The 27,986-nt window shown below is 44.2% G+C and overlaps 1 protein-coding gene across 1 annotated transcript in view; it reads left to right on the top strand.

The window, feature by feature from the left end:
• ETF1 (eukaryotic translation termination factor 1) overlaps window positions 1–25,184 on the top strand; it is a 39,479-nt gene extending 14,295 nt beyond the window's left edge. Inside the window, exons 3-11 of the mRNA XM_059733445.1 lie at window positions 4,717–4,892; window positions 6,246–6,385; window positions 11,484–11,622; window positions 13,019–13,209; window positions 13,796–13,925; window positions 14,828–14,983; window positions 15,605–15,669; window positions 21,434–21,581; window positions 22,997–25,184. Of these exons, the coding sequence (XP_059589428.1) occupies window positions 4,717–4,892; window positions 6,246–6,385; window positions 11,484–11,622; window positions 13,019–13,209; window positions 13,796–13,925; window positions 14,828–14,983; window positions 15,605–15,669; window positions 21,434–21,581; window positions 22,997–23,079 (1,228 nt within the window). The 3' untranslated portion in view covers window positions 23,080–25,184. The remainder of the gene's footprint in view (window positions 1–4,716; window positions 4,893–6,245; window positions 6,386–11,483; window positions 11,623–13,018; window positions 13,210–13,795; window positions 13,926–14,827; window positions 14,984–15,604; window positions 15,670–21,433; window positions 21,582–22,996) is intronic.
• Window positions 25,185–27,986: the final 2,802 nt, after the last annotated feature.

Consider the following 27,986-nt stretch of genomic DNA (forward strand, 5'->3'; position numbering starts at 1 on the left):
AGACAACCTGTTGGTGGTACGCATTAACAGATTTATTATAATTACTTTATATGACAAAAAATTGTTGGTGGTACTTAAGGTTGTATAAATTGGTGCGCAGTCTGTCAGAGTTTGGGAGCTGCTGAGAGACTCTTCTGGCTATTTTCAATTTGTGCTGGAGTGAAACCTGGGAGGCGTTTCAGATTTTGGCCTTCTCTGGCTCTTCTGGAACTGCTAATGCTGGCATGTACCGTGGCCCAGGCCACACTAAGTCTGAGTTAATTATCAATTACTGGCTGGCATGGCTGGCACCCAGCATGGTTGGGTGCCATGGTAACTAATCAAGTCAAGTGTTTCCACCTTGCCAGAGACTGCTACATAATTGCTGCCTTGCATTTTTTGCTGTGTGGACCAGAACCCCCAAGCATGTTTAACTACCTGTCCAGGCCTTTCTTTCAGTTCCCCATACAGTAGTTTTCCCCATGTGTTGCTGCTCTGCATGGAGGGTGCTTACTCCTTTGAGCAGATACCTTTGGCACACTGATTCATGCAGAAAAACTGCCATACTGACAAATTGCCCTGCCTGTAGCAGGTGATGGCAATTGTGCCTCTACCGGCTCAAAAGTTCCCTGGGGAGTTGTAGCACAAGGGCTTCAGCTGCAACTTTTAGCAGGGTTTCACCAGGGACTGAGCTTCTTCCAGCCAATATAGTATAAACTTTTGACCTTGCTTAAAAACATTGAGGAAGACATCTTAGAATAGCTGTCTGTTACAGGCACACTGGATTTCTCCCTCTATGTGAGATAAGCTCTTCAGGCTTGTGTGGTTCACAGGCAGCCTGGAAGGACAAGAACAGGAAGAGCCAGTTCCAACAGGAGTTCTGTGCGGAGCTGCCAGTGTGAGCCCTCCCTTAATCCAAACAACTTCCATGTCTCCTGCCAAGCCTTTGATATTTGGAGTTTTTCTATATTATAAGACTTAATTGAAGCAAACACTGCATGGTGAAACACAGTTCCTCACACCTCAGTATAAAAGTTAGGCCTGGCAAATGCTGAAATGGTTTCCACCCACTTGTTACGTAGTAACTGAAATAGGGAAGGCTGAGCTGTGGACTTCGGGTACAAGCTACCTAGGTTAGGGCCTGGCTCATTCTGAAGAGTATATTTTATAACATCGCTTGAGCTATATCGTAGACACTGAGCCCTGTAATATGTGCAGCATGTAGAAATCCTCATTCAGTGTAGAGACAGTGTGGCAAAGGGGTTATTAGTGTCTGCCTAACCTGGGAACTGTCTTAAAACTAAGATACTGTTCACAATAAGCACCTGTGAGTCTTAGACAGGTTTAAGACAGTGGTGCCAGAGTCCCTCTTGCTGTTTATCAGAAGGTGCTGTATCCGACTAACACAACTTTGAGCTTACATGAATGCAGACCATGCTGTCAAACAGCACAATTTACATGCAGATGTGTGGCTGCTTTGAGAAGGGGAAGGCTGCTTTCCTGTGGCAGGCTACTGCTGGCACCAGCGTACTATTTCTTGGTAGTTTAATTGTGATCTTATTGGTGTCAAAGCTACATAGTTCTTCAGTAGAAAGTGACTGTCTGTGCAAATTCCCTTGAGCTGGTGTTTTGTTGAATTCTTGCTTATCTCTGTTTTTCTCTATATTAAGTTACAGAGAGAGGTTGCATCTCTTGTAAGCACTCACAGATCACAGTTCCGTGTAGGGAAACAACTATAAAGCAAAGAAATCTGGGAACCCAGAGCATTGTGTTTTAAATACAGTGCAGATCAGTTGATTATTGAACTTCTGTGTTGTCCATTAATGAAAAGTAATTTGGTGGATAACTTTTATCCAGCAGGTGGCAGCAGAGTGTTGGCAAAAACTAATAAACAGGCCCACATAATCTTAGTCTTGCTGAGAGATGACACAGAAACTGGAAAATGACACTTGAGTAACTGAGTCATCTGACTGCTTCCTTGCCAGCTTCAAGCGGAGTAAGACTGCAGTACGTTGATTGGCATCCTTCTAATGCTATTTTGTTTTGTTTTTTCTCTATAGAAAGAGTAATGTCTGAAATAGTGTTAGCTGAGTAAGTGAAGTATGTTAAACCTGAGAAATACATTCTCCATTGGTCATGAGGTATGGTTTTCAACTGAACAGAGGATGTAGAAATTATTGATATTCTGGACACGGAGCAGAGCCTTAAGACCTATTAAATACTTTTGAAAGTAACTCCAATGCATTTGCTGCCTTACCTGGGGAAACCTTTTCCTTAGAGGTACAGTAGTACATGCTAAGAATGTGTAGACTTCTAGAAGGTAGGTGGCTACAAGAACATGGAGAGAAGTTGGGATTTGAAAGGTCATCGGACCATTTTCTGAAGAGAAGATAACATTGCCAATAGCAGACCTGGAGGCACTGGACTACCATACCTCAGCAGTAGTTACTCCTTTTGTTCTGCACCAGTGCCCTTTTCTCCATCAGTGTATTATCTCAGTGTTTTCAGTGGGGGGTTGTATGATCTGAAATATCTCTTCTATGAGGCCTTGCTGTGAGTGCACAAAGTGTGTAGAATTGGTTAAGGAGGAGGTGTGGGATGTGACAACATCATTGATTGACTGGAGGGGAAGGCAGCAAGTAAACTGACTTCCACTAATAATGTAATCTGAAGAAGCTTCTTGTCTCCTGGTGTTTCAGGTGTGTTCAGAGGCAGTACCTTTCTGTTTCTGAAAGTAGCATTCATTGAAGTAAGCACATGGTTTGGAAGAAGTGCTTTTGTTGTGATTAGCTTTTTGCTCAAAGGAGCCAGCTGGGAATGACAGGAGGTTATGCACCCTTGAGGAACTTGCCATTCTGCAGTGTAGCCAACTGCTTTAATTGAGTAGTATAGAATATTCTTGGCTGATGTGACCTGGAAGTTGAGAGTTGTGCTTGCAGATCTGTCACAAGTTCTTCCTAGGAATAACTTGTGTGGAAGTGACTTTTCACAGCTGTTTTAATTAGAAGATAAGGGATTCATTTTATTGGATGCTGTTAGATCAGATGTGGCCTGAAATGAAAGTCTTTATTAATAGTAATAATAGGTAACTTCCATGAAAAGCCCAGCGGTGTGATATTTAAAATTCTTCTCCACTGTGTTGACATGCACAAATGTTGCATGTCAGACTGCTACTGCAGTAGAAAAAGGAGCTGACTAGAATCTGATGACTTCCCTACCTGAGATGTACGAAGTGGCAAGCAGAAACAGATCCTCAAAGTCACCTCTGCCCACTTGTCCTTTACCACCCAAATCCTTTGAGGGAAAGTGCCTATTTTCAAAGGACTCAGTACAGAGATAGAAGGTTTCTACTTCCAGGTGTTAGCTCAGTGTTTAGGGCTTTCACCTAGGAAGTAGGAGACCTGGATTGTATTCTCTTTTGAGCCCAAAGTGATTCAAATCCACCTCGCAGTTCTCAAGGGGCTGTCCCATTCCTCAGGCATTCTCTACCCCTCCTACTCGCACTGGGTACTAGACTGAGAGGAGAATCCTGGGTTTCTGTTGTGTGCATTTTACCCAATGCCTGGAAAATGTACAATACGTATGCAGGCTGTGGTGTAAGTATTGTTTGAGTAGCTTTCCCAGAGTATGCCTAAATTGGGAGCCTGGGTGGACTTGAACACAAGGACATATAGTTTGTGCATCCTGATCAGGCCTGGCAGGTGATGGACCCGACTGCTTATTTTTCAGCAGTTTTGAACATGGGCAGAAGCAGAACTGTGGGTATCCAGAGAACATTCAAGTCAAACAGGGAACCACCTTGTTGTGTTTGGCAGCAGCTGGGTGGGGGGTTTTGAACTCAAGGTGTAACTGAAACACCCAAGTTCTGCCTCTGGTGCTCAAGTCCTCCTTATTGGATATAGGCCAAGAAGCAGAAGACGGGACTTTGGAATGTTCTTGGAGTTAGCAGTACTAAATGAGCAGATGTACGTGACTGCCATGCAGTCGCCAGGATTATGGTGTTTAAAATGTGTTTCCTTTGACATGCATTGGCACCTTATTTCCTTTCAGCTTCTTGTACTAAGTCTGAAAGACTTAGTCTTTGGGTTCTCTAACTATTTAGCCTTTCACTCTACTTTTGTCTTGCGTGAACAAAGAGGTAATGAGGAGATAGATGGCAAGCCAGCAGTCTAAGGACCTACTAAGTTTCATGTTCCTTGGCTAGAACATGACCATTGTTAATTCAGCATTTCACATGAAACAACAAACCCCTCTGGGATTTAACTGCAACTTCCAGGTACTGGGTGACACCACGGCTGATTTTTATTCAGTACCATTTAGCTAGCTATCCTACTAGGGGCCATGAATGACTGGTGGCTCCTGCGACTTGCGGGGGCACCACAGCAACGGTGGGGACCGCCCACTGTTGGCAGCAAGGGGGGGGGGAGGGGCAGGTGCAGGTGGCAACTGCCCGCAGAAGCCAGCAGCAACTTCAGCTGCGGCTGATCTCAGGGTGGGCACATGCATTGCCTATGGTAGGACCCAACCTGCTGCTTTGAAGACCTTAAAGGCATTAGGCAGTAAGCTGACTAGATGGTGGAAGGAGAACGAGTGTGGTGTGAATGGTAAAGTGAGGCACCCAATTTATCCTAGGATGTGTTTCATAACATCCACTTGCCTATCTTCTTGCACCCATCAATGTATACTGCTTTAATTTGTTGGTAAACTGTATGCTAATTCAAATCCTTTCTTCCTTAGCAATGGCACCAGCATGATATCATTGATCATTCCCCCCAAAGACCAGATTTCACGAGTGGCAAAAATGTTAGCAGATGAATTTGGTACCGCCTCAAACATAAAGTCTCGAGTGAATCGCCTTTCAGTTCTGGGAGCCATTACATCTGTACAGCAAAGACTCAAACTCTATAACAAAGGTAATGCCTTTCCTTGGACTCATGCTTGGTACTTTTCTTCAAAACTTTCCTTACCTCAGAGGTAGTCATGGGCTGTTGTTGCAGACTGACAAGGACAAGCCTTCTGAATCGGTTGCTTTGGTCTGTTGACTGCTCATGGCACTTACAGTACAAGGTTTCCCTGTTGCTATTAGTATGTCTTTCTTAAGGAAACTTCCTTGAATCCTCTCCCCTTAAAGTGCCAAGGCCTTTCTGTTGATTTGTTCTACTGCCTTTGGCATGTTTGTACCATTCTTAGAACAGTGGGGTTTGTCCTCATGCCTATGAGGATCTGAGCACTGTCATAACTGCACTCTTGGTTCCCCTTTTCCCCACCTTAAGGCTTGTTTTGCAGACTAAATTTACAAATCTTAAGAACTGAAATAACACTGAAGAACCAAGTTGACATCAACAGGATTAGACTGGCAGTTCCCACACTAAAAGGGAAGTGTAGAAGTTGGTTGTGAGGTCCGTGGAAACTTAATTATAATATCTACGGTTGGAAATTGACTGGAAGTGGGGTCACCCACACAAAAAATAGGAGCCTCTATCGGTTGTCATGAAATAGTAACCATGTTCACACTTGAGAAGCTTGCATACCTTGAGTCAAACCCTGAATTGATCCTGAGAGATGTGCTTCTGAAGGGAAGGATCCAGTAATGCAGCTTTTTAAAGCTGCATAGGCAAGTAGCCCAATTTAGGACAGTTAAGCCAAGGTTTATGGGATCAGACCAGTTCCAGGAGAGAGTTACCACCTCAGAACTGTTTATACATGTGCTCTGGGAGTGGTGGGGAAGGAGGGGGAGAGGTGCTTTAATTAGAGCAGCTCTTGAAGCTGCTCTAATTAAAGCACCCAGAGCATCATGTGTGTCACTGTCTTTGTGCTGAAAAATGGCAGCAGGGGTGCTTTAACTAAAGATTGTTGAAGGGTAAAGCTGTTTAGTTCTCATTCACCTGTTACAAATTGTACATATTTGCTTCCCAGCTCATGGGTATGAATTCTTAAAATCTGAGCCCCACAAAAGTATTTCTGTCATAACAAAGCATTCAGTTACCAGCAAGTCGTTCTCCTATCTATAAGTTTCCTGCTTTCAGCTGTTTCCTAGAAGTGACCTTATGCTTTCCTCCTAAGTTTTTTTTTTTCCCTCATACACAAGTCCTTCAGAGGTTGTTTTGTTTTTTATGGTGGGAATTTGTACAGTAAAGAGAAATAGGTGCTGTCAAACTAAATCTATACCTTAATTTCTGGCATCCTGGTATTTGTAGTTTTAAGTGATGGATGTAGGATTTGATATTTAGTAGCCTAAATTTTATTATTTCAAATGTCCTTTATAGTACCTCCAAATGGCCTGGTTGTTTACTGTGGAACAATTGTGACGGAAGAAGGAAAAGAAAAGAAAGTCAACATAGACTTTGAACCATTCAAACCAATCAATACGTCATTGTATTTGTGTGACAACAAATTCCATACAGAGGTAAGAGAAGTCATTTGCTTGTCTTGCTGTAGCCAACAATTTTTTCAGAGAACTTTGCTAGGCTAACTAAAACAGTTCATAAGTGGTCGGGGTCACATTTTCCGTAGCAGTAGAAAACTCTGCCTTGTATGGAAAATGCTGTAGAATCTTAATTTGCTAGGAAGATTTTTCTTCTGGACTAAATCGGCTCAAATTGTATCTGAACTTCATAGTTCAGGTGGGTCAGTTTTCTGAGTTTGTATAATCCATAGGTTCAGGTTTCTCTTTGTAACTGGGGACGCTTGGGTGCTGTGGAAATCTTATTCCATGCTATGCACAAGGTGAGGCCAGACTAATCTAGCATTGCTAGTCTTTACATGCATCTTGCTGTCAGCTTTCTCTCTCTAGTTTTTGTGTGTACGTGCGTGAAACTGTTCATCCTCAGAAAATGTGGTTAACCACCACACAGGCAGCCACTTACCTGATTCGCGTGAGCAACGTAAGGCATGTTTCAACTCCATAAAACAGTGCAAACTACAACAACCCTGAAAATAGTCCTGTGGCTGAATAGAGCAAGACTGCTAGAATTCATAACAGATTCTGACACCGGTTCTTGGCACCTGTGACTGACTTGCAGTGATAAAACTCTTTTTCGAACTGAGGTAGAATTACCTGGTACCTGAAACTGGGATGCTTCTCTAAAGTAAGAAGTCAGCATGTGGGACCCATGTTAATAGGGCTGGAATGTCACTGCAGTGCTTGCTGCTGTTCACATCTTTTGAATTCCTAGTTTGTAAGTTTCTGGGGTCAGAACAGTCTTGTTTTGAGGGATCCTGGACTGTGACTGGCCCTCTTAGGTGCTGTGGTATTGAGAATGAAATGCTACAGGAATTGGGAGAAATATTTAGTACATAACTCCCATCCCTGCCTCTTCTTTCATGGGCTTCTCCACATGTAAGAGAACAGCCTCTCAACCTGTTGATGACATTGACTGCAGTGTCTCAGCCGGCTGAGATGGGCCCCCATCCTGACCACTAAACAAGGCACTTCTGCTAGGACTCCTCTACCAGCACACTGTTGCAGGAAGAGTTCATAAGGAAGAACAGGAAGGGAAGGTCAGCAAGGAATGGAAGGTAGACGCCAAGATCAAAGAGGGAGAGAGGGAGAGGGATCAGGAAGTGCAACAAAAGGTAGCCCTTGCTGAGACTGCATTGGTCAGCATGTCAGTATTTTGGGGAAATTGTGATAGTAGGTACAGATAGGAAAGTGCCCCAGTAATGGCCCTTCTGTTTGTCTGCTCCCCTATGTCTGTAGTTTACTTGCAGTTCTGCACTGCAGAATGAGCATGGTTGTGGAATAGCATGCCGTCTTCTGTTCTCCAGTGCAGACTGACAACAGGACATGCATGGCACATTGACATTTTCATCACAATACAACAATAGCGTATTTGGCTCCTTGGATCTCTGCTTCCAGCTAGAATACAAGGGGGTGGAATCTTTGATTTGGTAACTTCAACAAATTTTGGATTGTAGTTGCTCTGCAGAAGAAGAACAAGAACACATCTTCAAACTAGTTGGAAAAAGTGTGACCCAAATGGAGGGAATATCCTAAATAAAAGCAACAGGCCATTCTCTTAGGCTCTGTCACTAGAAAAACAGAATCCAGGTGCAAAGTGAGGATGAAGGGAAACTAGGGAGTTCATGATCATTTGATACTTACTTAAAATAAGACTGAATAAATAACAGACAGGTTTTAGTTCCTTTCTACTTGGCAGTCACCAAATCTGATAAGCCTATTTTATTGCATGTGTGGAACTGAGGTAACCTCCCAAGGGGGATACGAACTCTGACATTCGTGCTTAAGTATAGGATTTATAATGACTTAATTGGCTATCTTGGTTGGAGCACTCATTCCAGTCATACAACTTGCTTGGCTCCCGATCCCAATTATTTTTTTTTCATAGATTTCATAGACGTTAGGGCTGGAAGGGACCTTGAAGATCATCAAGTCCAGCCCCAGGGGCAGGAAGTCAGCTAGGGTCAAAGGACCCCAGCAAGATAGGCGTCAAAGCTTGCAAATAGATAGCAATTTAATATTTCACTTCCTTCTCTCATTCAGTAGCACTGCTCATATATTAATAAAAATGTTTATTTTGGCCAAGATGTCTCATCAAATCTTAGCTGCTTAGCTTCCCTGATTATTTCCCCATCCCCCACCCTTTATCCCCTCCCTTAAGCTTGAAAGCAATAGGTTTGATTGTGTGGATTTTGGATAGAGATGACTGATGCTTTTTGTTCCTTCCATTCAGTACATTAATGTTACCAGGCAGACACACAGGCAGCTTAAGTTCCTATGTTGTAAGCTAAAACCATAACTTTTTCTAGTATTAAACCGGAGGTCTGTAATTGGGCAAATTCTTCATTCCCCTGATCCTTTATTGCCACTCTAAATATAACTTCAGAAAGAGCTTTCTGACTATTCTGCTTAACTTGGCAGATGTAGGTGGACAGTGGTTCATTCAAGGGCAAATGCACACAAGTTTGGCCTCACTTACTGAGAATTAGGATAATGGAGACTCTTGAAGAGTAGGAAGAGCATTAATTCAGGCACTGCTTACAAGTTCTAGAATCCCTGAGCTAGGATTAGGAAAAAATTGGAGTCAGACTGAACAAGCTGACCCTTACTTGATGGCTACTTGAAATGCTTCTCCCTGCTTTGGAGAAACTAAAGTGCAAACAGTTTGTGTTGGGAGACAACCAGTCCTAACTGGTAAGACTGATTTAGAGCAGTGGTGCCCCATCTTTTTGTCTGGAAGGCTAGATTGGCAGTGCCTGGTCCACCCATGGGCTGGATGCAGCCAGTGTTCCCAATCCGGTGAGGGCACAACAGGCACCCTTTGGCCGTGCAGACAGGCCAGCCTCAATGCATACTGCAGGGAAAGGAGCTTGACAGGTGTGGCCCAGCCTGGGCAGGAGGGGGCATGGCCCATCCTCAGTGGGGGAAGAGGTTCTGGCTAGGCCCAGCATGGCCCTACAGGGAGGGAAGGGGGTGTGACCTGATCCTTATCCAGAAGTGGGGTGGGGTGGAGGGGCTAGCTTGACTCCCACCAGCTGCACAGGGAATGGGGTTTAATAGGAGGAAGTATGACCATATTAATAGCATCCCATCCCCCCCGCTGCCAAACTTCCTGACCACATCAGCCCTGCAGCCTGGAGGCTGAGCACCCCTGACTTAAAGGATTGACTAGAGCAGGAAGCAATGGCTAACTGCTGAACATGAAGTTGAATTGGCTTAACCTTTGCTGCTGCATAAGAGAGAAGACTGGAAATAATAATTTTTCCCCAGAGGTTGTGGTGATCTTCTCTTCACTCACCCTCTAGCTTCTGCCCATTGCCAATAAGGCAATGTGAGAGTGATTACTGTTCATATTTACTCATCCCTGCAGATCAGAGTTGTCATGGCTTCCGTGGATTTTGTGACTCAGTGTTGTGGGAATCTTTGTGTGGGCAGGTGTGAATCTCCTTGATTGCTGCCTAGCTAACAGTTGGGCTGCATGGGTGGCTGATGGAACAGAAGCTAAATCCATTTCACTGCTGAATAGCCAGATCAGTGGATGGAGCAAAATTCTTTAGGCAGGAACATTTGGAAGGAGGGAGAGAGACTAGTTCCTGTTTCCACTTGCATGCATTTGGGAAGAATATGATTTGAGGATTGCCAGGTAATTTGGGCTCACAAAGGTACAAATTAATCTTACTGTGCTTCCTCTACTTTCCCGTCATGCGCGCACACACCTTTCCTGCTACATCTCTCCCTTTGTTGTCTACAAATGTCCAACTCGGGATCTTTAAAATTCTGGTTTATTTGGCGGATCAAAACACTGTAATGAAGTTAAATCATAAACCTTGGGGCTGGTGTGCGCGCACGCGCACACACACACACACACACCCCCCGCAAGAGTCAGGCATACCTATCCTACAAGCACTGGAGTCTGCCGTCGATGGCCAGTTGAGGCTTCTTTCAGTGTGGTGTTATCCTCCAGAAGGGGGTCGCTGGCTGGACAGGTCTGGTCAAGTTGGAGATCAAGAGGGTGCCACTGAGGGTCACTTTTCACTGCCTTTTATCTGTCCTTGGCAAACTTTGGTGACTCCCCAGTTTTCAGGTTTGCCCAATCCAGGGGTTGTTGACCCTCGTGGGACTTGACATCCAGTAGCCACCGAGGGGGGATCTGTCAGCCCCAGGGGTCATCCGCATGTACGTGCAGGTTTGGGAGTCCATTGATGAATTTTGAATAGGGCTCTGAGAGTGGTCGATTTGGAGATATTCAGCCCAAAAGTTGGTCCCCGGCGTTGATTAACTCAGGCCAGGACTTCTAGCCCTTGATCTGTGACATTTAAAGATGTCCTGGTTGTTACATTGTCTTCTATTGAGTTCTTCTGTTGGTTTCCTTAGGTGTTAATTGCTGCCTGCTACTGTGTTACACATTCAATCGCTGATTCACGCTCTTTCAGGGGCCAGCCTGATACAGGGAAGGGCAGTTTGATTCCTGCCCTTGTTAACATTGTTACAATGTATAACTTACTTATGAAACTAAATACATTTAGTTGAAAGGTGAGGAGTATAAAATATAAGCTACAAATGCCATGGCACACAAATAGATAAAAATACCAAAATACACGGGGAGATACAAAATGCACACACACAAATTTCAAAACACTATTCCTTATCTTAAAGTGAAAGAAAGAGGAAGGAAGAAAAGGTAGAAGAGGAAAAACATATTCAAAGAGGGGAGAGCAAATGCAGGCAAGAAGAAAAGGGGGCTTTCTGCTACACCTTCTAAGCAATGCAATCAAGTAATTGCTCTGGAAAACTTACCATCAGCCTAAAACCCATGACCTCTTGCCTCAACACTAGACTTGAATACACAACTTGCAGGATAATTCTTGGATCCTTTATTTTGTCATTTGGCCTTGATTGCTTCATAAAAACAGCCATAACCATTGATCTGTGGCTTCAATAATCTGTATCGTGCCTGATGCTCTTCATTAACCAGCTGTGGGGCCAAAGCACTGATATCAGTAGATGGTGTTTATTGGTAATCCATATTGTATTTGCATTTCAGGCTCTTACGGCGCTGCTGTCTGATGACAGCAAGTTTGGTTTTATCGTAATAGATGGTAGTGGCGCACTCTTTGGAACTCTTCAAGGAAACACAAGAGAAGTCCTGCACAAATTCACTGTGGATCTCCCAAAGAAGCATGGTAATGCAATGCAGTAACACAGATCTAAAATGCCTTCAGTAGGAAGGAAAGCTTTGGGAGCAGGAGCCTAAAGTGCAGTTAAATCCTGAGGCAGAGTTCCATTCCACATCCAAGAAGAAATCTCCACCTGACCTAGACACTGAAGCAGAAATGAGTAATGTTGGTTTGGTTCTTTAGGTTGGAATCCTGTAATGCATTTTCCTGATGTCTTTTGCTAGTCTCAAATAGTCGAGTACCATACTGACTTGTCAATGTCAATCCTTTTTAAAAAGAAACTTTCCAGTCACGTCTTCCCCTAAATTTAGGTGCCCCTTAACAAACTTTCTCAAAAACACCAGTTTATAATGGAACTTAAATACCATAGGAAAATCTCATGTAACATTGCATGAGAATTTAGTATAGCTAGAAACACAGGTTAGTTGCACAAGTATTATGGAACAGGATATTAAAACTGAATAATATATTTAACCAGCTGTTGCGTAGTCTTGGTTAATAATTTTTCCTATTTCATCTAGTTTTTGCCCCGCATACTTACACCAGTGGAACTCCCTACAAGAGACCGCACCAGCGTGAAATGAGGGTTGTATTGATGCAATACTATACATAATGAAGTAAGCACGAGGGCCAGATCCTTTTTCATCTACTTGGTGGCTGAGTGCGATCCTGTTCCACCCTGTCCATCCCTGAAGCAACTTTAATGCCCCTAACTTCTTTAACGCCCTTTTGTCTTAGCCTTAGGATTCAGTCACGAAAAGCAGTAAGCAGGAGGAGGGGAGGACTCCATGGACATTTGCCATCAACTGAGAGGTGGTTAGCTATGTTAGTCTCAGCTCAGGCAAAAGACAGGGTAGACTTTAGAGAGAGGGTAGACTTCAGACTAACTGGGTTAGAGAGGCTTGAGCTTTCATCGGCAACAACCTACTTTGTTAGATACTATTTGAACCAGTTAGTCTCTAAGGTGCCATCCTGCCTTGTCTTTTGCCTGACTTGAGTCTAGCTGGTTCATGTAGTATTCAACCTACAAAGTAAGTTGTTGCCTATGAAAGCTCATGCCTCCCTGAATCAACTAGTCTAAGGTGCACCTTGCTCTCTTGCTGTTGCTTGAGTCCCAAAATACAGTTAATACAGAGTAGAATAGGATCTGCCTTCTAGTCTGTGAAACATTTTCCTATGCAGAGCGCATGTAGAGAGTCATCAGTTGGTAATGGGACACTGTAGTCACTTGCTGTTTTAGTGGGATGTTCTTTCCTCTCATTGTAGCAAACTTAATTCTGAAGACTGCATCAGCCCTTGGGTTAATTTGTTCTAGACCCAGTTGGGATCATGTGTTAACTTCCATGAGAAGAGGTCTCTGTATTTCAGATTTGCTATATGAGATCTGTTCTTTCTCTTAAAGGTAGAGGAGGTCAGTCTGCCTTGCGTTTTGCTCGTTTGAGGATGGAAAAGCGGCACAACTATGTTCGGAAGGTAGCAGAGACAGCTGTGCAATTGTTCATTTCTGGTGACAAGGTGAATGTGGCTGGTCTCGTTTTAGCTGGATCAGCTGACTTCAAAACGGAACTAAGTCAATCTGACATGTTTGATCAGGTGAGGAAATGTGGTCTTGTGTGCGAAATGAAACATAGGCTATCTACTAGAGTGAGCCAGTTCATAGTAACATAGTAGTGCTAATGCAGGCAGTGACTCATGGCTGCCACTAGATACATCTCGGGAGAAATCTAAACTGCAACATCTTAATCTGAGCATGATCTGATTAAATTGTGAAATTGTGATAATCTATAGTGGGCTGTTCTTGTAGGGAGGGAGTCAAATCCCAATGACCCCCTACAAGGAGCTGGATTTCACTTCCCAGTATTACAGCGTGTTTAGTGGAAAATCTGCCCTTGTGGGGTATAGGGTTATTCATCCTTGTCTGGATTCCACAGTAAAAGCAAAGACTTTAGTAGAATTAAACTTTGCTAAACCTCATCTGTTTGGTTTCACTGTCTGAACATGGTACATAAATATCTTATGCTCAGAACCCCTGCATGCAAGTGAACCAAGACAGATTAACTTCAGTACTTTCACCAAATATTTGTTTGGATTGCTTTGAGAGCTTTATGGCAGGTGCTGCTTTATAAGTTGCCTAATGCTGGCTTTTTTTGTTTGTTTGTTTTATTGTTTTGGGGGATAGCGGTTGCAATCCAAAGTGCTGAAACTAGTTGACATCTCGTATGGTGGAGAAAATGGATTCAATCAAGCAATTGAGTTATCCACCGAAGTCCTTTCCAACGTGAAGTTCATTCAAGAGAAGAAACTAATAGGTATGACTACACCACCTTTCAAGCTGGCTCCATGGATGGGTATCCCTTGCATTGCTGTGCATGCTGCTGTTTATGCTACCTGCTTTGCAGTAGCTCAGTCCTAACTGGTAGAAAGGCTTGGGCAGAAATCATCAGTCATGATGCCCTTCTCTTCTCCCAGCATCATTTCAGCTGCTGCAGGAACTTACTGAAAGTTCCTTTCCCCATTTCCTACCAACCTACATGTATGACAGGGGCGGGCAATTATTTTGGGTGGAGGGCCACTTACTGAGTTTTGGCAAGCCATCAGGGGCCGCATGACAGGCAGCCAGGGGCAGATTAAATATTAATTTTCTTAATTTTTTTAGGGGCCCCACAGGCCAGATAGAATGGCTTGACAGGCCACATCCAGCCCATGGGCTGCATTTTCCCCACCCCTGCTGTATGATCTTTCCCTCCTATTCGCGAAGGCCATCCTTAGTTTCAGACCTCACATTGCAGTTAGGGGAAATCCCTACTCGGGTCTCTTCCATCTCCAACAAAATGAGAATTAAGATTTTCTCTGCCTTAAAGATGCTGATAGAAATGATCCCCTTTTGTGGGATTTCTATTGGTAGTGCAGGTGCATGCACTACCAATACGAAAGTGTAGTAAGAGGCTCATACTAGTTGCTGTCCTTTGTTGAAGGGGATAAAGGTATATGTAGCATCTACGTGAAATGAAACCATGAATCACTGAGCATCCAAGGTAAGTTTCAAGTGAACAAGTACACATGACAGTCTCTCAAAGCATGAGGAGCCTTTGTTTCAGGAAAAGGAGGCAAATGTGTTACTGTGGTCACTTGCTTTCAAAAAAATAGATTTCATAACAACCCATATGACATGATCTATGTTTGACTCTGTTTTTCTGTGCTCTGAATGCAGGCCGATACTTTGATGAAATCAGTCAGGATTCAGGGAAGTATTGCTTTGGTGTTGAAGATACACTAAAAGCTTTGGAAATGGGAGCAGTAGAGATACTGATAGTTTATGAAAACCTGGATATAATGAGATATGTTCTCCACTGCCAAGGCACTGAAGGTATGTGGCCACATCTGATCTGATCCAAAAGGCTCTGGGTGGTGTTGGCGGGTAGCTATTAAACATTCTCTTTGCATTTGAGGGAACTCTGTTTGGGCAAAAGTCCATCTTCTAATTCCACCCCCCCCCCCCCCACCCATGGCTCTAATAGTTGCTGGCTGGCTATGGGAATTTCTAACAGTTAATGTCTTCTGGGAAGTATGAACATGATCAGATTACCCTATGTGGGGTTGGAGAGGGCTTGGCTCTGCAAAGGTGTGACTTCATGTGCAGGCAAATACACTAGTAGTGCATAACATGGGGGCAAAAGTGATCTAATCCTTCTACCACCCAGACATGTATTTGTATGTATTGCTTGTCTGGCTGCCTCTGGGGTAGATGCACCATTCCCTTGTGGCTCTGCCTGTCCCTTAATGTCTGGGTCCTCTTCCCATTTTGTGCATTGCAGGTGTGCAGTGGCTATGTGTGCAGCCTGTCCTGCCCTGTCAGCAGCCTCCCCAGACAGGCAGAAGGGCTGTACAGATGGAGGTCTGACTCCTAGTGACTGCTTCTCTCAGTCTTTAGCTCCTAACTTACTTTAGGCAGTTGCAGCAAATCTCTCATACTGTGTTTCTTCCATAGAGGAGAAGATCTTGTATTTGACACCAGAACAAGAGAAAGATAAATCCCACTTCACAGATAAAGAGGTATTTAATCTGCTGGGTTTGGTAGTACTTTCAGGAAGGGTCACTCTGGTGCAGGCCTTTGAATCTCTACACACTTAATTTGTTGCAGAATGCTTGAGTGCAGTCCTCTTCTGGCTTTAACATGTGATTTTAATGGACTACCCTGTAGTTGTTCCCATTCACCTTGAGTAGAACTTGAGATTTACCCCTTGTTTTTTACTACTTTTGATTTCCCCCCCCCCCCCCCCCAGCTGTTCATAGACAAAGGAGCCAGTATAAAGGGGACTAGGAAGCACAGCATCCTCTTCCACTTGATGTTTGCCTTGTCCCCCTCTCTTTGCTATGCCTTGCACTAGAGCAAAGTGACTGTGAAACATTTAGCATTCACACCTGTAAGTGGTCAAATCAAAATGACTGCTGCAGGTGGAAGACTGGGGAATCTGCCTCTAGGTAAATGAGGAACAGATGTACGACAGTCCACTGAATGTGGGACCTCTTGCCAATCTTGGGTTAGAGGAACTTCTAGGATTCTTCGATATAACTTTCCTGTATCTGGGGGAGAGCTTGTCCCTTCTGAAAAAGTGACTCCTTCATAGACGGCATTGAAGAGACCAACCTTGTATATTGATGAGCCAGCTAGTGTAGCTATTTTTGCCTCGCCTTGTCTTTGAGGTCACCCTTGCCAGTTTCTGAAGTGCTGCCAGTTAAATGGCCTTGTTCTGGGGCAGGGGTTCCCAAACTGTAGTATGTGTTACCCTGGGGGTACACAAAACATCTCTGGGGTGTATGCTAGCGAAATTGTGTAATGCAGATTTAATTTTAATAATAATAATTGGCATTTAAGGGGTTAAAATACCAAATGTATACTGGTAGAGGTGCATCATCGTTGGCAGCCATCAGTCTCAGGAGATCATGGAGATTGCACCTTTGGTGGGTTACCAAGGACCACCACAGCTTCTTGAGTGGCTGAGGAGTCCAGTGTGTGACAAATAGACCTTTCAGCAAGTTGCACATATAAACTCAGTTAAGTTTGTGCCAGCATGCCAAGTACCATCTTGTCTTGCCTGCCTCTGAAGCCTCTTCTCTATCTCATCGTTGACCCTCTCTATCTCAAAGCAATATAGGCCCTGCTTCATGGTGGCTTTTCACTCTCTGCAGTCCGAATCAGTTGATTCCTGCGTTGGCCTTCGATGCACAGCTCACAGAAGTTTTTCTTGCAGACATCAACCAAATGGAGTTTGAGCCATCCAAGTTGACATTTGCCAGTGGCTGGCTCACTGAAGAATATGTTCTTGGGCATTTGCTAATGCGATTCACATGCCCTAATCAGTGGAGGCATCTCTGTCTCAGGAGCACGAACATACTGTGTACCTTGGCCCGTTTCAGAACAACAAAGTTGGAGATTTTGTCATGCCATGTTATGCCCAGAATACAGCAGAGACATCAAAGATGGAAACTGTTCAGTTTTCTTTAATAAGAAAGGGGTCCACATTTGGCTGCCATACAATAGGGAGCTATGTCTGCAAGCACCGTAGACATACATTACTATCGATGGACTGAGCACTCTTTTTCCAAATTCTCTTCTGAAGTTTACCTGTGGCATTATTTGTCTTTCCAATGCGAGCATTAATTTTGGATTCCAAGCCAATATTTTGCAAGATGATGGAGCCCAAGTAAGTCACTTTCTCAACCACTTCCAAGCTTTCATCATTTATTTTAACTTCAGAAGGGCAGTCAACGTGTTGACCCATGACTACTGTCGTCTTTAGTCTAATGGTCAGCCTGAAATCATCACAAGCTCAAGAAAAGCAGTCCATGAGACTTTGCAGTCCTGCTTCTAAATGACTAACAATTGCTGTGTCGTTGGCAAAGAGCATTTTATGGAGAAGAACTTCTTGGTATTTCGTTTTTGCTTTGAGACAAGCAAGGTTAAAGAGTTTCCCATCGGATCTGGTCCGGAGGTATACTCCTGAAGAGCCACTGAACACTTTAAGTAGGACAGCTCTGATGCTTTTTGGGATTTTTTTTTTGCTAGGACAGCCCTGTTTGACACCCCTCTCTTGATTTCAAATTCTTCTGAACTTGTCCCATCAAACTGCATTGTTCTACTCAAACCAACATGGAAGGACTTGACAATGCTTAGGAGGGCAGCCAGTCATCTTCAGGATTCGGAACAAACTCTCTCTGCTTGACGAGATCAAAAGCTTTGGGGAGGTCAACAAATACTATGTGTAGAAATTTCTAGAGGTGCACTGACAATATTGGTCTATATCAAATGGGCACCAATAAAAGGAAAATTGACATTATCAGCAATCTGCTTTATTTGACCAGTGTAACTGATAATGTCACCAACTTAAATGTTACATGCACATGCACAGTTGCAGCGTACATGTAGCCAGGAATACAGCCCGGCAGCTTGGAGGGCAGTATCCTCCAGGTCTGGGAGGGGGAAGAGGCGTGGGAGGTGCAGCTCAAGACTTCCATGATGAGGGAGAGAACAGGGATAGGTGCAGTCCACCCTGGCTGGGCAGCCCCATATCCTCCCTTATTGTGGGGGACTTCAATGTGCCCCCTTCCCCCAGCAGTGTCCCTTCCCTCCCCCATGCCCCTTCCCCCCCCTCACAGACTTGCTGGCTGGTTGCTGCTGTCCAAGCTGCTGGGCTGCGTATCAGATTGGTATCGACCTATATGGCTGGTTAATTGGCCATTGATATAGGCCAAAAAAATCTTTCTTGGTGCACCCCTAAAGATTTCCTTTGTTCATGATACTTTTCTTGTAGCTGTTCAAGCAGAATATCATGTCCGTTGTGGATCTACCAAATCTGAAACCATGTTTGAGACTCAGGGTAGACTCTGTCCACAAGGTTCTGCAGTCTTAGCAGGACAACTTTGGCAAACAGCTTTCCAGTGATGCAAAGTAAGGATATACTGTGATAGTTATTATGGTCTCTTGTATCACCTTCAATTATGTACGTCTTGGAGAGAAGGTGAAGTTCCTCATGATGTGAAGGATGCAAGCATAGTCACTCTGTACAAAAACAATTTGTGCAGATGGGCGAGGATGACAGACTTCCCACACTTAACTTTGGCTGGTATGCAATCCACACCTGGGGCTTTACCACAAGCAAGCTGATCAGTGGGTTTTTCTACTTCATCTATGGCGGATTCATGGTCAAGCACTGTCAGGATTTTTCATGTGCATCAAGAGAGGAGTCACTGACCACATCTTCTCAAGAGTAGAGTTCTGAGTAATGTTTAACCCATCATTCTATCTGCTTATTGCAGTCATTGGTTTCACCTGTGGAGGATTTTTAAAGGGGTAGTCTTCCTTGGAACAGAACCGAGAGCTTTCCTGATGCCCCCCATACATTGCTTGCATGTTGCTTCAGTCAGCAGCTTTTTGGATACTTTGGCACAGTTGTAGCCAATAATAATTTGTGCACAGTCTCACTGTATATTTTACCTTTTGCTGGATCTCTCGAAGCATATGCAAGTTGGATTGGCTACGGTCACGCTTGTATTTAAGGAGAGATGACTGTGTTTCTTTTCCGGGAGTGGGATCATTTCAGATGAGTTCTCATTGAACTAATCATTTGAGGTGTGATGCAAGGCATCACAAGAGACCAAGGCAGTCTGATAGATGGCTCCTTTGAGCTGAACCCATTTCTCCTCAGCAGTATTGCACCACTTAGGTGATGATAGAGCTCTGGAGAGAGTGTTGATGAATAGAGATGATGTGGTCTTCAGCTTTCAGTCAGGTGGCATTTATTCATAGTAAGGAGAATTTCTTGCTGCTGTACAATTTCCTGGGATGCAATTTTACTTGAGTGCATGGCAATGAATGGTCAGTATTGCAGTCAGCATTCTGATAGGATTGCATAATGATTACATCACGGAAGATGATGAGAGATTGTGAGAGTGGGTGAATTGGGTCAAGTTGATGCCAGCATCCAGATCACGGGTGGCACCAAAATACCTTGTGTTGAGGTCTTGCGTTGAAGAAAAAACTCATTATACATAGCTCATTGCATGAACATAGCTTGAGCAGACATCCATTTCGATTCATTTTGCCAATACCAGTGGTGCCCAAACAGTGAGGCCAGGCACCATGCTCAGTGCCAACCCTTGCATTGAAGTCTCCAAACAGGACAATATTTTCATTAGGTCAAATATTTCTGATTAAGGCACTAAGCTCAGTGTAAAAATGAACCTTTGATTTGGGTGACAGGAGCATATACACATAAGAGTTTGACAGGACCAGAGGCAGAAGTGAGTTGAAGCACCATTAATCTTTCAAAACCTTTGTTTGAGGGGTTTCATTGCAAACAGCAGTTTATTTTTTACTATGAAGCCAACACCATGCTGTCTGATTTTCTTCAGGCTGTTTACCACATCAGAAAAAAAGCATAGTTCTCTTTTAGGCAGCCAGTGTCTGGTAGTTTGGTCTCTTGTAGAGCGATGGTATCGACATTCAGTCTTGGCAATTCTTCATCGATGATTGTAGTTTTACATTTATTGTCAGTGATTTGGAGGTCATTGGCTATACTTGGGATCATTGTCCATACATTCCAACTTCCAATCTTTAGGATTGTAAGTTTTTTCTTCTCATTTTTTGTAGTAGCTGGTGTATGATAGCAGTCTGCTTTCAAGTTGAATCTCTAAGCTGCAAGCACCCACTGAAGCAGCAAACTGGCAAGAACACATTTTATTGGCTGGGGACTGCCCAGCTTGAGACGGGCAATAGTTTTCCAATGAGGTGCAATGACCTTCCTACCCTTGATACCCCCTGGTGCTTGGATCTACACCATTTGATCCATGGCTTATAACCGGTAATGTTGACTCCCGTTTATTTCAACATGTTGGTGAAGCTGGAGTAACCTCTCCAGGGTGCAAAAGCCTGGGCGTTTGCTAGGTGATAAAGAGTTGCCCAAACATCAGAATCACCTTTTCAACTTTGCCATCTTATCATTGGAAAGGTAGAACCAGAACCAATACGATGTGGGGCTGGGAAAGATGTGAGAGCTGCTGGAAAGAAGACTGAATAATCGTCTAATTACCTTAGGGGATCCACTCTGGATTTTCTTTCAGGGTTTACTCCCTTAGCCTTTCACCTCTTTCGAGGCAATCCACAAAGCAGTGGTTGTGGTTACTGGTATCTTTTTCTGCCAGCTTTGCCATTAGGAAATATTCTCTTCCGCTGCAGCTGCCTTTGTAATGACCAGAGGACAGCTCTCAATGATGTGAACTGTCCCCCCTTACCCTGCAGGGGTATGGGGACAGCTGGTAAATCGGGAAGGGCATATGCAATAAGAAAAGTTTTGGGAACCTTTGTTCTAGGGTATTGGTTACTGGATTTAGCAAGTGGAAACCAAAGAAATCAGGAATGTTATTAAAATGTTCATAGGATACCTAGCTTAAAACATTCACTTGTCAAAACTTACCCCGTGGCTCAAAGTATCAGCTGTATTGATCCCTTTGTTCAATTTCTTTCACTTTTCTGCAGTCCTGTTCCCTGCAATGGTAGCTAAAAGTAGACACATGTCAAAACTTCCAGTTGCTTAGCGCTTAAACTTTTGCACAATGCTAGTGTCTCCAAGTCTGACTTTGGGCATGTCATCAATACCTGCCTGCCTCCTGGCTGAGAACACAGCCTGTGCTGGCTTCTGTTAGTTAAGCCATCAAATGAATTGGGGATGGGTATGCAAATGACCCCTCAATAGATGCAGTGATGGTGATGACTGACTTTTCTTTTTTTTTTTTTTTTCCTTGTCTAATGTTTGTATAGACTGGCCAGGAACATGAACTGATAGAAAGTATGCCCCTTCTGGAATGGTTTGCTAACAACTACAAAAAATTTGGAGCAACATTGGAAATCGTTACAGACAAGTCACAGGAAGGATCCCAATTTGTGAAAGGATTTGGAGGAATTGGAGGTAAAATGTAGGAGCGGGGAGGGGGAATAAGCCAAGTATAAAATATTGACGATGCCATCTGATTTGCTGCCAGCCTGGTACTAACTTGAGACTAGAACATACCCAGACTTCTGTTTCTGTGGATAGGGAGTTATGGTCCATGAAGTGTGCAGAGGGAATTATTTGTGTCTGCTCTGTGACTGTTTTCAGTTTAGCTACATAGTGAAGAGTCTGCGTGGTAAAACAGGCTGGCATGAAGCGCATTACCTAGCAGCAGTTCTCCAGCTGGTCTACACAGCCCATTTTGTCTTCCCCGGGGAAGCTGGTGGACCTTGTCTCCATGAGCTACTTAAATCACTGTGGAAGTGCGCTGTGCAGCAGCTCCTCTTAATCTTGCTCTTTTTGTTATGCATGCACCTCCCCGACCCCTCCATGCTGATTTGGCAAAGGGACCCTGGTGGCTCCACAGCTCGCTGCTGATCAGCCAGGAGATGAACACCCTGGTTTTAAATATGCTGTGATTTTTGCTTCGCAGCCTATCAGCAGCACACACTGGGGCTGCCAGGGCTCTGCGGTCAATCAATGGTGGGAGGCAAAAACTGTCATATTTGAAAGCAGTTTTTGCTTCCTGGCTGATTGATTAGGAGTGAGCGACCAGGCCCCTCTGCTAATCAAGGGGTGGGGGGAGCGTGGCAAAAAGAGCAAGATTAAAGGAGCTGCTGCGCAGTGCACTTCTGCTGCAATTTGGGTAGATCCCTACTTATTTGTTTGCACTCCCCCTCCATCCACCAGAAATGTATACATCTTAATTAAACCAGCAGAAACAACTTATCTTGGGACACCTTATTTCCCTGTCTAGCTATACCTCTGCCAACACTAAGAGCGTGTGTCCTTCTAACTCTGAGGTTAGTCACAAGCATAGCTTTCCACTAGACACCAAAATTGCTTGCCCCATGCATTTTGCATTACCATTGGTTGCATTGGTTGGATGAATGAGAAGTCTCCATACCTGGTATAATCATTGGCACTCAAACTTTACAATGAAGCTAACTTGGGTAGATTTGACTTTAGTGTATAACTAGTTTAGATATTGCATGGAGATGGTCAGTCAGTGTCACAGTGGAGACCTGTTCAGTGTTACAGGTTTTTTAGCTGATCTGAAAATGAAGGCCATGTTGCCATGGCTGCTTTTCCTGTATCTCATGTTTCGTTCCATGTAATCTAGTGCCCTGGAAACCACCTGAATATTTGGGGGAGGCAGGGAGAGGAATAAGATCCTTCACTAGAGCTTTTAAGTTCTAGATTCTGTGGATTCCTACTATGGGGAATTCCACATCCTAAATGCTAGTCTCTGGTATTAATCGTCAAATTTGTAATGAGCCTTTTGTAGCTCATTGAATTAGGGAGACACTCAAACCTACCTTTTTTTCCCCTAGGTATCTTGCGGTACCGAGTGGATTTCCAGGGAATGGAATATCAAGGAGGAGATGATGAATTTTTTGACCTTGATGACTACTAGGTAGTCGACCTGGGTCTGGCAAAACGTGCCTCACCCCTCCAGCATCCAACCCAAGGAGCAAACTCATGGTGGAAAACACAAGAGATCCCTGCCTTAGAATTGGAACATTTCCAGAACTTGATCCACAAGCATTGGATTTAAAAAAAAAAAGAAAAAAAGAAAAAAAAAAATCAAAAACAGAAATGAAACCTACACTTTGGTTTGTCATAGTGTCAGTACAGCAGCAAGCTACTAAGTTCCTATATGCCACTTCGGACTAATTTAAAAGAAATCCCAGTTTTTACTTTTACTCAATGGTGAAATTGGTTGTATTTTATGAAAATGATTTTTTTTTTAACCTTCATGATACATTAACTGCTGTAAACCTTCTTCCTTGAAAAAATTAATAGAAGTAAGATCCTACTGGTTTGTTTCTTTTTATTTTGATTGGGGAAAATCAGTTGCTGCATTTTGCGGTGACATGACCCATTTACATGGCATTCTCAGCTTAGACTGCGGAAGAAGAAACATGATGATAGATTGGCATTGTTTGCTAAATATTGGCAGAATAAGAGGAGGTTCTTCTCAAGTGCCAGCTTACAAGGTGTGGCTTGCAAATTAATAGCCGGGCTGGTAGAAACCTCCCAAACCATGTTATTTTAATCAATTTTGAAAAAACTCTGCTCCTGCAAATTAGGAAACGCGCTTCATTGATCACAGCAAAAGTGTTGCCAGGCTTAATTTTGAGAGAGAGATGGTCTGGTGTTCATTTTTTCCAGTCTCAGCAGAAATATACACATGAGTTAAATATAGTCAGGTACACTTTTTTTGTTAAGCTCTGCTCTTCCTTCATAAGAGTTTTACCTTTATTTTAGGACTGCCTTGATTATGTAAATTTGATTGAAACCATAAATGTCTAAATAGCAGCAAGTATTGCACAGGAGCACATAACAAAATGAGATGTTGATTAAATCCTTGGTAGAGGAGGACTTGGACCATTTAATACTTGTACACTGAACATTAGCACATCCCTGGGGGAGAACCAGCTCCTCCACACCAAGGATTGCATCTCATTTGATCATTAAGTGCTCATTCAAACTGGGTGCTCAACTCTCAGAAGTGGGAACCCACTTCTGTTGTACCCAGGCTTGAGCAAGTTTTGTAATGCCTGCCACATTTCTAAACAGTAGAAATGGCTACATTTCTAGCCTTCCCTCCATATACCTCCAGCCTTTTCTCTTTTTTTTTTTTAATCAAAGGCTTAAGTTGACATTGGCATGACATGTAACAGGTCTGACCTTTCTGTAGTCTCTTGGGTTAGTGGGTTTTCTTATGGGTACTTTTGACACTTTAGTGTCTGTTCTCCACTGGCCTCAGACACTTAGCACATTGGTGGAAAGCAGCTGCTTGTTCCCAAGTAGCATTCTTGCCTATTGTTCCAATAATCCTGTTTCACTTGAAAGGAATGGGGGAGTTTGTCTTAACTTTTGTCATACTGTGCTCCTAGAGGTCCAAAATGACCGTTAGGTGTGAGCAATATGATTTGTACCCCTGGATTATTATGCAGCAAACCGCTTGATGTTTGCCATTGTCTACAACATACTTTTCACATTAAAGCTGGAATCTCGTATCAAAGTGTTTTTTATATGATTGGTTCTGCTCTAGATTTGCACAAAACCCAAGTGCAAGCAAATATACAGTCTTCAAAGCAGTATGTTTTGGATTTTGCCATTGTAAATGGGTCTAATGTGACATGACAAGACCAGAAAAATTGGATGTAAATTTACATTTTTGAATATACTGCTTGTTGTTTCACATGATACATTAGGGTATGCAGCTCCTTTTTGTAGTTTTTATTTTTACTATTTAAGTTTGGAAATGATGCCAAATTTTTGTATTTCTTTAATCAATGTGTTCTCTTCAGTGATATATATTGCATTATATATTGATGTGTATATCAATATATACTGATATGTATTACACTTACACATACACATTAAAAGGGGGTGAAAAAATCCTAGCCTTTGCATACTATATAGCCTCTGCAGAGAGATCCCAAGCAGTGATATCTTGGTGTTGTGATGTACAGAAATGGAGAAGAGTATTAAACCATATTTAAGAATATAGCATGGACTCTTGATTTATTATTTTTTCTTTAAGATCGGTAATTACTCTCAAAGGGAAGCATGGCTTTAGCATCATGAACTGGCAGCAGAAATTAGAAAGAGGGGGTTAGCTGTGTTAGTCTGAAGTCAAGTGGAAGGCAGGGTAGATATAGTCCAAGCTTTTGTGAGCTGAAGCTCACTTCAAGAAGTCAAACAATCCTGGTATCAACGTTTTCAAATGTAGCTATGGAACATCTTTATGGCAGGGCACAGTGGGTGCCTGCCACTGAGATCAGCAGGCTGGTCTGTGGAGATCTGGCCAGCTGAGAGAAACTCCCTCAGGAGACCCCTCCTGGGAGAGCGAAGTTAAGGGGGAAGGTGTGTGGCAGGGCACAGTGTGCGCCTGCCACTTTAAGGCTCGGTCAGCAGGCTAGAGCAAGCATGGCAGGTGATAAGTAGCCTGCCAGTTCAGAGCAGGTGCAGCCAGTTGGGAGCCTCATATGACTGCCAGGGAAGAAGCTGACTGAGGCTGGTCTGTGAGTTTCATCTGAAGAACCGGGGGACTTGCAATCCCCAGCCAGAGGACTGCAGCCCCAGAAACAACCTTGGAGGCAAGGGTAGGAACTATGGGGATGGAGGAGATTCCAGGGGACCCCAAGAGGGTCCCAAGCCCCACATGTGAGGCTACAGGAGCAGGGCCCCACAGGACATCTTGCAGACCAAGAAGCAGGGGCAATCAGGACTCGGGGCTGGGAGTGGTCCTGAGACTGGCTGGAGAGCAGGGCGGCTCAGGCCCAGGGCCTAGGGGGCAGAGGGGTTCATGTAGAGTCCGGGGTTGCCCAAACTAGGGGCCTGCCGGGACAGGGATCCCTGGGGGGACCTTGGGGCAGCCCACATTCATCCCTGGGTAAGGCCCAGGGGTGGCCTAGAGGGAAACATGCCTGCCTAGGTGGCCACTAGGCTACCTGAAGACAGTAGTACAGAAAGCTTGGAGGCAGAGGCACTAGTAGATCAGTGCCAGGGAGAAGGAAGTGACAGAAGAACAATGGGGTTGAAAAGCAGAGTGGGGTGTGAGGCCCCAGAGTTGGCAAGAGAGCAAGGGCTCAGAGAGAGCAGGTGGCCAGGAGGGCTTTCCCCACTGGCACAGGCTGGGGCCAGGACCCAGGAGGACACCCTGACTAGCCAGAGAGTGGGGACAGGCCCTTGGTGGGCAAAGGTTCCTTGGGTGAGGGCAGCAAGAGGTGGAAGCCGAGGCCACCTGTGCCCATACAAAGCGGGTCAGTAGCCCTACTTGAAGGCGGGGATGTACAAAACCAGGCCCGTAGCAAAATAGGGGCCAGAGATGGTAAAGTGACCCCAGGTATGTAGATAGGCGCTCCAGAGAAGAATGGGAGAGCTCAAAGATAGGATGCGAGGGTCTGCCTACTCCTGGGTAAGACCTAAAACTGCCCAGCTGGGGCTGGATGGTGTGGTGGGACTGCCAGTGGTAGGGCAGTCCCCAGGAAATGCCACACCTGTGCCACCCCAGTGAAAGGCAAGGATGGGGCACCGGAAAGTCTCAGCCTCCACTGCCTTGTGGGTGACTCTATGGAGGGGAAAGGCTAGGGGAGCACACCCTGACAGAAAAGCATCAGCCCTGTGGAAATGGGAGTCCCAGAGTGGAGGGTCAAAGTTCACTGAGTGGATCCTGAGACCTTTGTGGGAATAAGCCCAGAGGAGGGCCAGGGCCAAGGTCCATGGGGTGGGACCTGAAGCTTAATGCATGTGTGAGGCCTAAAGTGAAAGGAAGTGATTCAGTGAGGGGTCACTCTGTGAGTGAGTGACCCAGTGAGGGGTCTAACAGTGTGTACGATAGATGCAGTGAGGGGTCAGTGCATAAGTGTGATAGGCTGAGTGCGGTCCAGAAAGGGGCTAGAGGAGTCATGGAATTGGATGCCATCTGCAAGGTTTGGGACACAGTGTAGGGATGGTACGGAGCCATGTATTTAGTCCAAAGCATCAGGGTTATAAAATGGGGTAGCTTCCTGCTTTACATCTAAGCATGGCAGGTGAGAGCAGGGCAGACTGGGCCAAGTACGTTGGGCCCGGGGGGGGGGGGGGGAGTCCCCTGTCACAAACTTGTTTCCAGTTTTCACTAAAGTGCCCTCATCTGTATTTGTTTTAGCCAGAGTGGCTTCCAAAATGTGCACCTGAAAGCTAAACATCAGTAGTATGGCATGAGAAATTCAGACCTGGACATTCTAAAATCCCATTTATATATACATTTCTTTTTGTTGAACTGAAAGTGGTAAATAAGCAGTGCCTTAAATATAAAGCACCTGAGAAATTATTTTGCAAGAAGAGTCACAAGAAGCACAGGCCCATCTACATGTGCACTTTAATGTGCATTAGCCTATTCTAATGCACATCAACTAAATAGCACCTTTTTTAGTGATACTTTCATGTGCATTAAAATAGGGTACTGTGCATTAAGTGTCACTTTAAAACTCTGGATGCCTATACCCGAGCAGGGAGGGTGCTCGGATGCACTAATTTTAGCATGTTGGAGCAGACCCGATTAATCGAGACTTCTGGAGCATGCAAATTGCCATACTCCAGCAGCTTCCTGCATCTTGTATTAACATCCCTGCACTTCAAAATGATGGCAGGGGCACTTTATCTAAAGCTCCTTCAATGAACTTTAGATAAAGCATCCCTGCCACCATTTTGAAGTGCAGGGACACTGATACATGAGATGCTTCAGGCACTTTAATTAGAGCGACTCTTGAAGGCTGTTCTGATGCACTGTAATTACAGCACATCAAAGCAGATATGTTTCCAACA

Source organism: Alligator mississippiensis, chromosome 9, assembly GCF_030867095.1.
Source record: "Alligator mississippiensis isolate rAllMis1 chromosome 9, rAllMis1, whole genome shotgun sequence".
In the NCBI taxonomy this organism is placed as follows: Eukaryota; Metazoa; Chordata; order Crocodylia; family Alligatoridae; genus Alligator; species Alligator mississippiensis.